The sequence below is a fragment of the Peromyscus eremicus genome, chromosome 8a, assembly GCF_949786415.1.
Source record: "Peromyscus eremicus chromosome 8a, PerEre_H2_v1, whole genome shotgun sequence".
In the NCBI taxonomy this organism is placed as follows: domain Eukaryota; kingdom Metazoa; phylum Chordata; class Mammalia; order Rodentia; family Cricetidae; genus Peromyscus; species Peromyscus eremicus.
The window spans coordinates 33405083-33417591 of NC_081423.1; the positions used below are offsets into that span (position 1 = coordinate 33405083).

Below are 12509 nucleotides of genomic sequence, written 5' to 3' on the forward strand. Positions count from 1 at the left end.
AGGAACTTGGTCAAAGGAACATGGGATGTTGCTGTGAGGGACCTGCCCTCTTAAACCCTGGACTGTTCATTGGGGGAAGGTGGAGGCTTTTGGAGCTTTGAACTGGAAAAGCCATTGAATGCTCAGAGCTGGAAGAGCTGTTGTGGGAACTTGGAAGGTAATGCTGGGAGCAGTGTGCAGTGGGGCCCAGTTTGTGAGGCTTTAGACCAGTGGTCCTCAACCCTCCTGATGATGCAACCCTTTAATACAGTGCCTCATGCTGAGGTGACCCCAACCATAAAATTATTCTCATTGCTACTTCCTAACTGTCGGTTTGCTACTGTTATAAATTTAATGTAAATACCTTTTTTTGGAGATAAAGGTTTATAAAGGGGTTGCGACCCACAGGTTGAGAACCTCTGTTTTGGAGCAAGCAGAGCTCTACAGGAACTGTTCCTACTCGTGTGATACTTGGGATTAAGAGTCTGTGGAAATGAAACCTTTGCCTCACTGGGACAATGGATACTGCATTAATCAGCTGGGATTAAGTAAAAAGACCAGCATCATTGAGGCAAAATCATCTGGGGAGTATTTCCTGAGGGTCGGTTGTGGCGCAGTTGAGGTAAGGGAGGGCAAGGCTGCATCTCAAGCCGGAAGCAGAATTAGGAATGTGTAAGAGTCTCCCTCATGCTACTGGTTTTGAGGGCACAAAGAGGTTGTGAAATGAATGATAAACGGCGCTGGTTATGGTGCTGGTTACCGGCGGAAAGGTCACAGTCACGACAGAACCCAGTTGCTTAGTAGCACAGAGCTTTATTAGGAGGAAGGGGAGGAGGGGTAAAAGGACCAGGCCCGGGGAGGAAAGAGAGAGAAAGATGGTGGTGGTGGCGGTGGGGGGGTAGAGAGTAGAGCAGAGAGAGAGAGGGCGGGGCCTGCATCCAGCTTTTAAGGGCTCCCAGTATGGAGCTACACCACGCATGCGCTGATTGCCGGGCTATGCCTCGTGCATGTACTCGCCAGCACACACTAATGATGTAAGACGCATGCAGCTGGAGTGAGGGCAGAATTCTAACATTCCAGACTTATTGCTTATTATAAAAAAGCAAGTGAACAGGAATAGGGGCATCATTTCTCCCAGAAAAACTGCTTGCAGCTGACTTGGTGGGCGTCGATTGGCTCAGTGGGGTAGACGTCCTGGGATGCTGGGCTGTCCTGGGATGCTGGGCTGTCCTGGGATGCTGGGCTGTCCTGGGATGCTGGGCTGTCCTGGGATGCTGGGCTGTCCTGGGATGCTGGGCTGTCCTGGGATGCTGGGCTGTCCTGCTGCTTTGGAGCTGTTCATCTCTCTTGGCCTGGTACTCTGGCCACTTTTGTGTCTGACAGGATGCTGGTGAGACAGAGAAAGCCTAGGAAAAAAGAATCATTATTATTTTTATTTTCTTTGGAGTGTTCCCAGACCAGGGAGTTTGGGTTTGCACTTCTCTAAAGTAGATCCGGCCTGTCCAGATAGATTTAAGCTGGTTTCTGGAGCTTGGGGAAAATTTTGAACATGTTAAGAAGCCATGAGAAGATTAGTGACCATTGTAGTGTTTAATACTCTGCTTGTATTGGTTAGTGTTAATGGGAGAGACAGAGAGATTGGAACATGTTTTTAAGATTTATCAGAGACAGATTATTTTTTTTTTTTTTTTAAAAGATTTATTTATTTATTATGTATACAGTGTTCTGTCTGCATGTATGCCTGCAGGCCAGAAGAGGGCACCAGATCTCATTACAGATGGTTGTGAGCCACCATGTGGTTGCTGGGAATTGAACTCAGGACCTCTGGAAGAGCAGTCGGTGCTCTTAACCTCTGAGCCATCTCTCCAGCCCCCCAGAGACAGATTATTTTGAGGCACCTGTTTCTTTTACTAGTTTAGCATCCAGGAGACACAGGTGATCAATTGTTGAGAGCATTTAACAGTGATAGACTGTTACATTAGAGTCTGTTTTTGCAGAGCCCAGACACTTTTGGGTCTGGGGGTGTAACTACTTTTAGCTGTTACAGTTTCTTACTTGATGATCCCTGGACTCCAGTTCTGTGGTGGTCCTGTACCATTAGCGGAGCAGTTAATTAGAAGAGGGACCCAGGAAGAGAAAAGCTTGTGGTGCATGAGAACTTATTCTTTTGGAATTAGGGACAGGGCAGAGATCAGGGCCCTGTCTGTGTCCCTGTGCATGGGAAGCCCTGCTGACTGGTCTGGAGTAAGGCACACGGAGGGAGCAATGAAATGAAAGCTCCTGCCTTAGCTGGAAAATCTTTTCCCATTAAGTAACCTTGAGAGTACAATTAAGTCTGGTGAGGTGGGTAAGGCTGCCCTCCCTACCCCGACAATAGGGAAACGAGGAGAGGTGGGATCCCAAAACTCTCAGGACTGGGTGAGTGGCTCTGGTGTCCAGAAGGAAAGAAAAGGATCACTTCCATGCTGCGTTCTAGGTTCCCTGCAAGAGAGCCTGTGGCCAAGCCTAGGTCTGCTGGAGGTCTTAGCTTGATGCTCCCATGCCCCTTGGTGCCTGGGTGCAGTCAGCTGACTGGTTGTCTTTCTAGGTGGCACTTTGAACAAGGCTCAGTTGATGGCCTGGCAGGGCACGCACTAGCTCGTGTGGCCTCCCCCCCGCCCCCACTTAAAACAGGGACCCAGCGGCTTTTGGGAGCCAGTCAGACAGTGTGTGCCAGCACTTGGCAATTTTGTTCTCAGGCTTTTTCATCTCTCCTGGTACACCTGAAATGCCACAGCTGAAATGTCCGCCCGTGGGGTCAGGAGCCTTGCTCTCCAGATGCTTAAGTTTTAGCCCTTATGTTGGGGAGGTCTGGGAGAGAAGAGATAGATTTTATTCCGTGTCTTGAATTTTTTTTTTTTTTTGATGTCTGCTGGCTTGAGGACAGCTTTAGGAAGACCCACCAGGAGGCAGGCTATAAACTGATCTCTGGCTAAAGAGCCATCCTGATTACTGTGATCCCCATGTGGGTCCTGATCGTAAACTTATTCGCATGCATCCTAGCCTGCTTTCAGACCGTCTGTGCTCCTCAGGGCAGCTTGAGAACGAGTGGGAGGAGTTAAGGTGAGTTAAGGCGAGAGCCAGGGTTGGGCAGAAGCGGCCCGCCCAATATCGGAGTGGAGAGCAGAGCACAGAGCGGAGAACAGATAAGATATGGGTCTTTGGAGTCAGAGATTCCTTAGGTTTAGGAATGCACGTGGTCAGGAGAGAGAGTCAGAAAGGGAGAGGGGCTTTAGCGCTTGGGTAAAAGCGTGGGGATAAGGTAACTCTTCATTGGCCCATTTGCTGGCAGAAGTTAGATAATTCCCGTGAAGTATCAGAGTTCAAGCAGCCGTTATGTGGCCAAATTTACTGGTATCTGGGGATATTTAAGGCATTTGTCAGAGGAGGAGTGGAAGGACGAGAAAGAAGCCCCTATGTCCCATGGCTGCAGCGCCGAGAGAGAAAAATAAAAAATTAAAATAAAGAAACAGGATCAGACTCCAGTCCCAGGTGTCCCCGAGGTTGGAGAAGAATCTGTGAATCAGCACAGGTTACTCCCCGCTTCTTCGTCAAGAGAGGAGTAAGGGCTGGGAGTGTACACAGCACAAGGACCCCGCCCCCCCAAACTCACCAATCTGGTTGGCAGGTGTGGTGTGCGGGTCTGGCGGCTAGGCAAATGAAAAAAGTGGAGTGGGCAGTCACAAGTCTGATGAACCTCAGTATAGGTTTCCAACACTCAGCTCCGGAGGCAGAGCGGGCGGAATGTCCTATCCGAGTCTCGGTGGCACCAGTGAAATGAATGATAAGCGACACTGGTTACCGGCAGAAAGGTCATGGTCACGACAGAACCCGGTTGCTTAGTAGCGGAGAGCTTTATTAGGAGGAAGGGGAGGAGGGACAAAAGCACCACGCTTGGGGGGGGGGGCAGAAGAGAGAGAAAGATGGTGGGGGGAGAGGGAGCAGAGCCGAGGGAGCAGAGAGAGGGTGGGGTCTGCGTCCAGCTTTTAAGGGCTCCCGGTACAGACCTACAGCACACATGCACTGATTGCGTGGCGCGTGTAGTCGCCAGTGCACACTGATGACGTAAGATTACATGTAGCTGGAGTGAGGGCAGAATTCTAACAGGTTGTCTTAGCTACTCTTCTATTTTTGTTTTATTTTTTTGAGACAGTGTCTCACTATATAGCCCTGGCTGTCCCTCTGTAGACCAGGCTGGCCTCGAACTCACAGATTCTCCTGCCCCTGCCTCTTGAGTGTTTGGATTTTTTTTAAAGTTGTACTATGTTTATTGTTAACATTAACATGATCTTGGTACAAGCAAGAAAAGAAACATATGGGCTAACAGTGATGCTTTGTACGTGATGTTGACAAGGGGTAAACTTGGTTAATTTTGTCAACTTGATAAAAACTAGAGTCACCTGGGAAGTAGTATACTCCATCAGACTAACCGGTGGACGTGCGTGTGGAGCATTTTCTTGTTAAAGATTGACACCAGAGGGCCCAGCCTACTGTGTAGCATGCTACCCCCAGGCAGATGGTCCTGGGGTAAATAAGTAAAGAAGGTGGGCAAGCCACGGTGGAGGAAGCCGAGTTCCTCCATGACATCTGTACCACTTCCTGCCCTGAGCTCTTTCCCTGATTTCTCTGTTTGGTGGAGTGGGACTTGAGAGTTGTATGGTGAAATAAACCCCTTCCTCTCCAAGATGCCGTTGGCCATGGTGTTTATCACAGCCACAGGAAAGCAAACAGAACATCATTACCAAACAGACATGTCTTTGCGTAAAAATAATAAAAACCCCACACTGTGTGATGGTGTGGATAGTTCTAGCGTACCTGGTCAATGGGCAAAAAGCAAGCCTGGAGGCTTTCTGTCCCGATCTCTCATTTCCTACAGCTGGGATTGCACACTCATTTCTACATGGATAGCTAAACCAAATGATGCCTGAGATGTTGAGCCAGCTTTTTGTCAGCCTTGGCCTGCTCAGCCTTGGGAGGGGTCAGATTTCCAGCTAGTTGTCTCTGCCATCTTTTGGTTTAGGGTGCCCTGGGCATCTGTGTAGGCAGCTGAAGTTGTTAATACTGATGTTGAGGTGGCTGTTGACCTTGGGCTCTGACTTTCCTTGCCATCCTTTTTAGGTTCTTTGGCAAGAAAGGCTATGTGAAATTGGTCTATCACCGTCTACACATGGTGTCTCTCACTGGTCTAACCTCATGTCCTGCACTGTGGCTGTTAGCAGCCTCTATCACTCTTCCCAGCACAGAAAGCTGGAAACTGGTCTGCTCAGAGTCTTCTATAGATTAAGGTGGGAACTTTCCCCTGCAGTAGGGCCGACCTTGTTGGGTCTGGCCTTCAGGAATGCTCTGCCACCCCCACCCCCACCCCGTTGGGGTGATCCTGCTGGTTATTGCATGAAGAACCCCTAGGAAGCAGATAGTGTCAAGAGTGTTTCCCTTTGCTGTGTATTTACTGCTGTGGACTGTCCCTCCACCAGGGCTGGTAACGTTGGCTGTCTCTGAATCCATTTCTACCTCAGCATTGACCACCACAGTGACTCCAAACTTTGGAGTGCTTCCAGGGGCTGTCTGTTCTTTGTTGTTGATTTTTAGACAGGGTTTCACTGCATAGTCTAGGCTGGCCTGAAACTTGCCGAGATCCACCTGCCTGTGCCTCCTGAGTTCTAGGATTAAAGGGGAGTGCCTTCCTGTGTGGCCTCCCTATCTACTGCTTACATCAAACCGTTCTACTGTTCACAAAACCTTGACTGAGATAACCTTTTTGTTCCTGTCACGGGGGCACTGCAGACTTCAGGCCACCTGGGCCAGTGCTGCTTACGGTACTAGGCTTCGGATTAGAGCTGGTATTAGCTGGTGGCTACTGGGTGTCAGTTCTGCCACTCATGGAGGTGATGATAGTGCTGTGGTAGCTGCTGCTCTTCCAGGGTTGCCAAGGTAACCGGGTCAGCAGCGCTCCAGCTGCTCCAGACTCTCTGGTATTCTCTCTCCATTCCTGTTATTGATCCAATGCCATCTTTCTGTCTGCAGATTTTAGCCTCCCATGTATGTACACCACGTGCATGCCAGATGCCCCCAGAATCAGGAGTGTTGGACCCCTAGAGCTGGAGTTACAGAGGATTGTGAGCTGCCATGTTGGTGCTGGGAGCTGAAACCAGGTTCTCTGGAAGAGCAGCCAGTGCCCTTAACCACCACGCCGACTATCCACTTCCCATCTTTTCTTTGTAATTCATCCCTTCCAACTCTTCCTTTTCTTCCTTCTTTTCTTCCCTCCCTCCCTCCCTCTCATTCCTTTGTGCTCTCTCAAACTGGCCTTGAAATACTGGGCTCACACGAGCCTTTTCCTCAGCCTTTTGAGTGCTAGAGTCTAGACATACGACACACTGCTCATACTCCACTTTTTTTTAAACTTTATGACATTTATTATTGTACACATGGCCAGCTCAGCAACGGCAAAATGCAAAGCCTCCATGCTTTCCTTCAGGATGCGGTGACACCTGTGAGTGGCACTTGCGTCAGCACCAAGCATCGTGAGAAGGCAGTGCTGTGTGGGGGTGGACTGGGAAAACACCCAAATTCAGATTCTGAAGCAGTTTCTCCTGACCACACATCAAATTCCCACTGTGGAGAAGTGGAGCGATCACACACTGAGCATCTTCGACGGGGGCTGGCTGTAGGTAGCCTGGGCTGTGCTCCTATCCACTGACATCTCCCTAGCCCTCCATAGGTCAGGAACTGCTGGCTGCCCCTCCAGCCTGGACACTTAGGAGCACGCCAATGTACTTGAGTTTGCTTCTTGTTTTTGAGACAAGGTCTCACTGTATAGCCCAGGCTGACCTGGAACTTGAGGTGATTCTTCTGTCTCAACCTCCCATGGGCTTATAATTGACCCGGTCTGGCTTCTGGGAGGTCTTGAGCTGCCTCCTGACCCTATTTCTTCAAGATCCTTAATCTTCATTGCTATCAGGGCACCTCTTCTACTGGCAGGCTGACCCTAGGAGGAACACACAGCTTCACAGAGAGGTCTGGGCTGGCTTCCCACGCATGCTTTTTCTTTCTGGTAAATGGAATGTGCTCTGAGGCCTACTGGATGTATCTGGCTGGTGAGCTGGGGCCCACCAATCACAGAGCACTCCATCCCAGAATAATTGCGCCTATAGATGTCTGCTCCCTCTCCCCAACCATCTGACAGTTACTTCTGCATTGTGACTTCCCTTAGTGAGGATGGTGGCTTCCTCAAATCTTCCAAGAGCCAAGCCTGTTGATACTGCTTGCTGGGGGTTCTGCCAAGGTGGCAAGTCCTGTATCACAGCAGAGGGCTATGCCACTAAGCTCTCCCTGCCCCCAATTCAGCACTGACAGTCCTTTGGACTGGCTCCTACAGGCAATGCCCTGCAGTGCCTTAGCATGCTGCCCCTTCCTGTTTAACATGCACCGGCATCCTTAGTTCATTTTCTGTTCCTATAAAAAAATACTAGTGGCTGAGTTTATTATCTGGGCACAGTGGTGTGTCTAATTTCAGCACCCAGGAGGCTGAAGTGGGAGATCATTCTTACGGGCTATCAGGAAGGCCTTTGGAGATTCATCTTTTCCAGTGTGCCATTGCTAGCCACCAGCCCCAGCGTTTCGTGCCCACTTCCGTTGACTACCTGGAGTGTGCTCTTTTCCATGTCTTGGTCTGACCACAGTGAAAGGACTGTTCTTTTGCAGCATGCCAGTGGCTCTACCTATCTTCACTGCCACCATCGAGGGAGCCTCCAACAGATAGAGGAAGAGAGCCAAGTTCAATCAGGGAAATTGGCACCTGTCAAATGTCCCTTGCTAGTCCACCCCACGGAAGCCCAACACACCGGTGGTTTCCATACTAGTAAAATATTTTTATTATTTTTATAACACAAGGAAAGTAAAGACTTCTTTTTGGTGTATACCAGAGCTAAGGGAAGCAGAATAAGGGGATTAATAGGACTTTTATGCACTTTTGATGACCATAAAAAGTTAACAATACCAACTGCTTGCCATAAAACTTACCATAGCTCCAAACACATATAAAGGATCAGTTTTAAAATCTATAAAAGTAAAAAATATACAGTTGGACACTCTAACACTTATTTCATCTTCAATATAAAATTGTAAACATTTATTTACACAAAGCACATGTGTAGAAGAAAGTCTGAGCACCCTTTTCTGCTTGAGGCATGGCTCTGAGAAGATAGGATGTGCGAGGAAGTGGGGTCACCTCTTCCCAACTCCTCAAAGCCAGACTCATAAATAAAGCCGTGGGCAGCTCTGAGGGGACCCCAAGAATCACATTTTATTGCTATGACACTGCAGCAAGTGAGCCGCCCACTGCCCGTGTGGCCAACCTGGGCCTAAGGTAGAGTGGGGGCTGGCTGGCGTGCCCTGGGCAATGGGGGCAGGAGGTGGGCAGCTGTCGTAGGAGGCTGGAAGAGGAACCAGGATCCGGCTCCAGCCCTCGGGCATGTTTTTGGTAGAGAATCTGCTGAAGTCACCCTCTTCCCCCTACAATCGGGGGATGATCAGAGGGTGGCATCTTCACTGGCTTATGATTCACCTGCTTCTTTGAGAGCTGAACTGAGTTTCTGGGGAGGACAGGCAGTAGGAGAAATGGCTATGAGACAAGGACCTGAGAGCATGGGTACCCTCAGTGAAAGGCACTGCCGGTGCAAACTAGTTAGCAGTGTGTACACCCTCTGACCTCCAAGTGTGCTGGCTGCTCTTGTCATTTCCTTGGCTCAGTTCTTTACACCGGATGAAGAGTTCTGGGACCCAGGACAATGGGCAGAGCTGTGTGGTTCCTCTATCGACCACTCAGCACGCAAGTCACTCCAGCAAACACCTTTCCCTCCGCCATCCTGCTAACGGTCTCACCATCTTGCTTGTGGTAAGGACAAGAGCTGGTGGCAGCCCCCTCGTCATGTTCTAGTCTGTGGTCATCCACAGACCTCAGAGAATCCACTCACATCTTTAGCAAGGATGGGTTAGTGTTATAAAGCCACTTTCAAAGTGCAAATCGTCAGCTTCGGGAGCAGCACAAGCATGGCGGGAAAGAACAGGGTGACTCCTGGTGGCAGCGGGCTGCCTGCAGCCTTCAGGCTCCCTAAGGATCTGACCTTTCCTCTTCTAATGCAGTAAAGTGAATCACCGTTTCCCAGGTTGGCTGAAGAGGACGAGGCGGCAGAAAGAAGGGACACAGGGATGATGTGGAGGAGGAAAGACGTGTGCACTTCTACTGTGGTAAATACAGGTTGTCAGAGAGATGCAGAGGCTGGACCCTCAAGGGGGCCCAGTATCCCAAAGAGTGAGTGGCAGCTAGGAAGTAGGAGCTTAAGGAAGGACCCTATCTGGACCACTAGAGCTACCATCTCGTGGCATCCTGATCATTTTGGCATCTGCAGCCACAGCCTATACTCGTGGCAGTGATTTCCAGTGACCATGAAAGCTGACAGAGCAGGAATAGAAAGCTCCGACTCAAAAGGAAACCCCAGGTCTCCAGTGCCGCTTACAAATACAACCACCACCTATCCTAATCTGCTTAAAAATCTTAAATTAAAAAAGTTACTTCTATGCTACAAAATGCAAATTATTCTATTTAAAATTTCAACAGAAATTTGTTCCCAGCCTTGAGGCAAGTGGAGAAATCTGGGTAAAAACACAGCACATTATTTTTGATAAGCCTGACATGGTGGGGCTTAATTGCTTCCACTGGCTTTTTGGTCATGTGGGTAGGAAGCCACCTTTCAAACCCATCTCCTGCTATCCCACCCCCAGGTAGTGATGCCAATGGGCTGGGCCAGCCCGTGGACCAGCAGATACTGCCCAGAGCCGGCTTCAGCTGTGGCTTAAGTTCTGCTGGCCTAGTTCTCTGGGCCATGGGCTTTTGGTCCAAAGTAGTTGCTCTTTCTTGAGTCTGAGAACAAAAATATAAGATATCTAAAGACGGAAAACACACAAATTCCTGTTACTGTGACCCTAGAAGATCGTCCAGCTCATTGATCCACTCTTCAGAAGTCCTGCTCTTCAGCAGTGAGTCGATCAGGTCAGTGTGTCCAGCCACACTGGACAGCCCACCGCCGCCCGGCTGCCCACTGAAGGCAAAGGGCAGCTCTTGGCCCATGGTCCTCACAGGGTAGGCCTGGGTACAGTGCAGCCCCGCCCTGCTGTTCATCTGTGAAGTGGGGCTCTGGCTAAAGGCCCCCAGCTCAGGCCCTGCGGGGCTTAAGCCGGGCAAGCCCTGCTGAGGGGCTGCTTGGGGAGGTGTGGGTGCAGGGGCACTGTTCCTCTGCTGTGTGCTCACTGGGGGCAGCAATGATCCTGCTGCACCTGCTGAACTCATGGGGGCCATGGGCCTGCTAGGCATGGCTTGGGAGAACTGCTGGCCAGGTATTTTCAGGTGAGCCTGCTGCATGTGGAAACTGGAAGCTGCAGGGAAGGGGCTCACGCTGCTGTTCCCTGGCGTCTGGCTGCTCAGGTTTGGCATTCCCTGATGTTGCCATGAGGCATTCTGGCCTCCCATGGCTGCTGACACCCTTGGGACTTGTGGCTTTGTTAAACCAGGAGGCAGGGTCCCCTTATTGTGCTGCTGGGAGAGGCCAGCACTCCCCAGAGAGTTCTGTCCATAGGCAGCTGGAGTGGAGGCATTTTGGCCCACATTGGTCTGCCGTGGAATGTGGGCATGTGCGCTGGTAGCCTGTGGTGGGGGCTGGGCAACCATCTGGGGTAGGCCAGAGGCCATGCCATAAAGGCTGCTCTGAGGCAAACTCTGGGAGCCAGTAAACTGGGCCACTCCTCGGTCCTGCTGGCCTGAGCTGGAGGGGAGAGAAGAAACAGGAGCATGTCCAGGACCCATTGACATCAGAGTCCCAGGCTGCGGCGGCGGCGGAAACACTCGAGGACAGCTGGAACTGGACGGACCCAAGTTGTTCATGCCAGGCACAGCAGCAGAAGGTCCTAGAAGACAGAAAATTCTAGCAATCAAGTTGGCATTCATTTTTTTCTTTACATTTGTGTGTGTGTGTGTAGGTGCATATGTGCCAACAAGTGTGTGGAAGTCAGAGGACAACAGGCAGGAGTTGGTTCCTGTTTTAGTTAGGGTTTCTTTTTTTTTTTTTTTTCCCAGAGCTGAGGACCGAACCCAGGGCCTTGCACTTGCTAGGCAAGCGCTCTACCACTGAGCTAAATCCCCAACCCCTTAGTTAGGGTTTCTATTGTTGTGATAAACACCCTGACCAAAAGCAACTTGGGGGGCAAAAGGTTTATTTCACCCTCCCCCCCCCCCCAGACAGGGCTCCTCTGTGTAGCTCTGGCTGTCCTGGAACTCACTGTGTAGACCAGGCTGGCCTCAAACTAACAGACCATCTGCCTCTCACGTGCCAGGATTAAAGGCGTGCGCCACCACACCTGGCAGTTTATTTCCTAGTTTGTAGTCATCATTCAGGGAAGTTGGGGGCAGAAACACGAGGCAGGAACTGAAGCAGAGACAATGGAGGAGTGCTGCTTACTGGCTTGCTTACTCCCTCTTTCCAAATGCCTCTAGCTTGTGTCAAGATGACATAAAACTAGTCAGTGCAGTTTCCTCCCCTCACCATGAAGGTCCTTAGGGATCAAACTCAGGTCATCAGATTTGGTGGCAAATGTCTCGTCTTGGTGAGCCACCTTGCCAGCCCCTGTTGGTATTCCTGACTGTTGTGGTGAAGATATATAGACCTAAGCTGCAGCTCTTCTTCCATGGGCATGAAGTCAGAACCCTCCCACCTCACAGGCAGTAGGGCAATGACAGTATTCAGGGACAGAAGATAGAGCGAAGCTCCAGAGCGGCAAAGTCAGCTGTCTTGTCCACTTCCTTATTAAGCATCCAACAAAGTTTTCCTCAGCCGGGACCTAGTTAGACACTAGAGATTTGAAGACAGACACCTCAGGATGGTCTGTGGAAGGCAAGGCCACCACTATGTGTGACAGGGTCAAAGTCTGAGCAGCAGGCTATAGGAAGCAGGGGTCTGAAGGCTTTGTGCCTAAGATGTGGGAAAGTCTTCAGAAAGAAGGGAGCTTAGAATTGAATTTAGGGCTGGGGGTGTAGCTCAGTAGGTAGAACACTTTTAGTATGCACAAGAGCTTGAGTTCAATCACCAGCAGCAAAGCAGCACACATGTGCACAAAGCATGCATACACATGTATGCACCCATGCAAATGCACACATGTAAGCACAAACTCATGGATAAACAAATGCACACATACACAGATGTGCACCCACATGCAGGTTTGACATGGCAGTCTAGAGGAGAGGGGTTTTTGAAACGGAGAAAAGGCTGTGAAGGGACAGAATTGTGACAAGCTATGGAACACTAAGGAGCAGCCATGGCTGGGATGTATCAAGAAAAGGATAGTAAAGCCTGAGACTGGAGTTTAGTTCTGTTTGGGTGTGGCTGTTGGTGGCTGTTGGCTCTTGAATGGGGCAGTGGCATTCTGGGAAGGGCTCTATA

General features: G+C 50.1%; 1 protein-coding gene across 1 annotated transcript in view; it reads right to left on the reverse strand.

Annotated features, from left to right (window-relative positions):
- Positions 1 to 7868: 7868 nt before the first annotated feature.
- The window catches only part of Maml1 (mastermind like transcriptional coactivator 1), a 41110-nt gene continuing 36469 nt past the window's right edge, over positions 7869 to 12509 (reverse strand). The window contains exon 5 of the mRNA XM_059270442.1: positions 7869 to 10980. Within this exon, the coding sequence (XP_059126425.1) occupies positions 9992 to 10980 (989 nt within the window). The 3' untranslated portion in view covers positions 7869 to 9991. The remainder of the gene's footprint in view (positions 10981 to 12509) is intronic.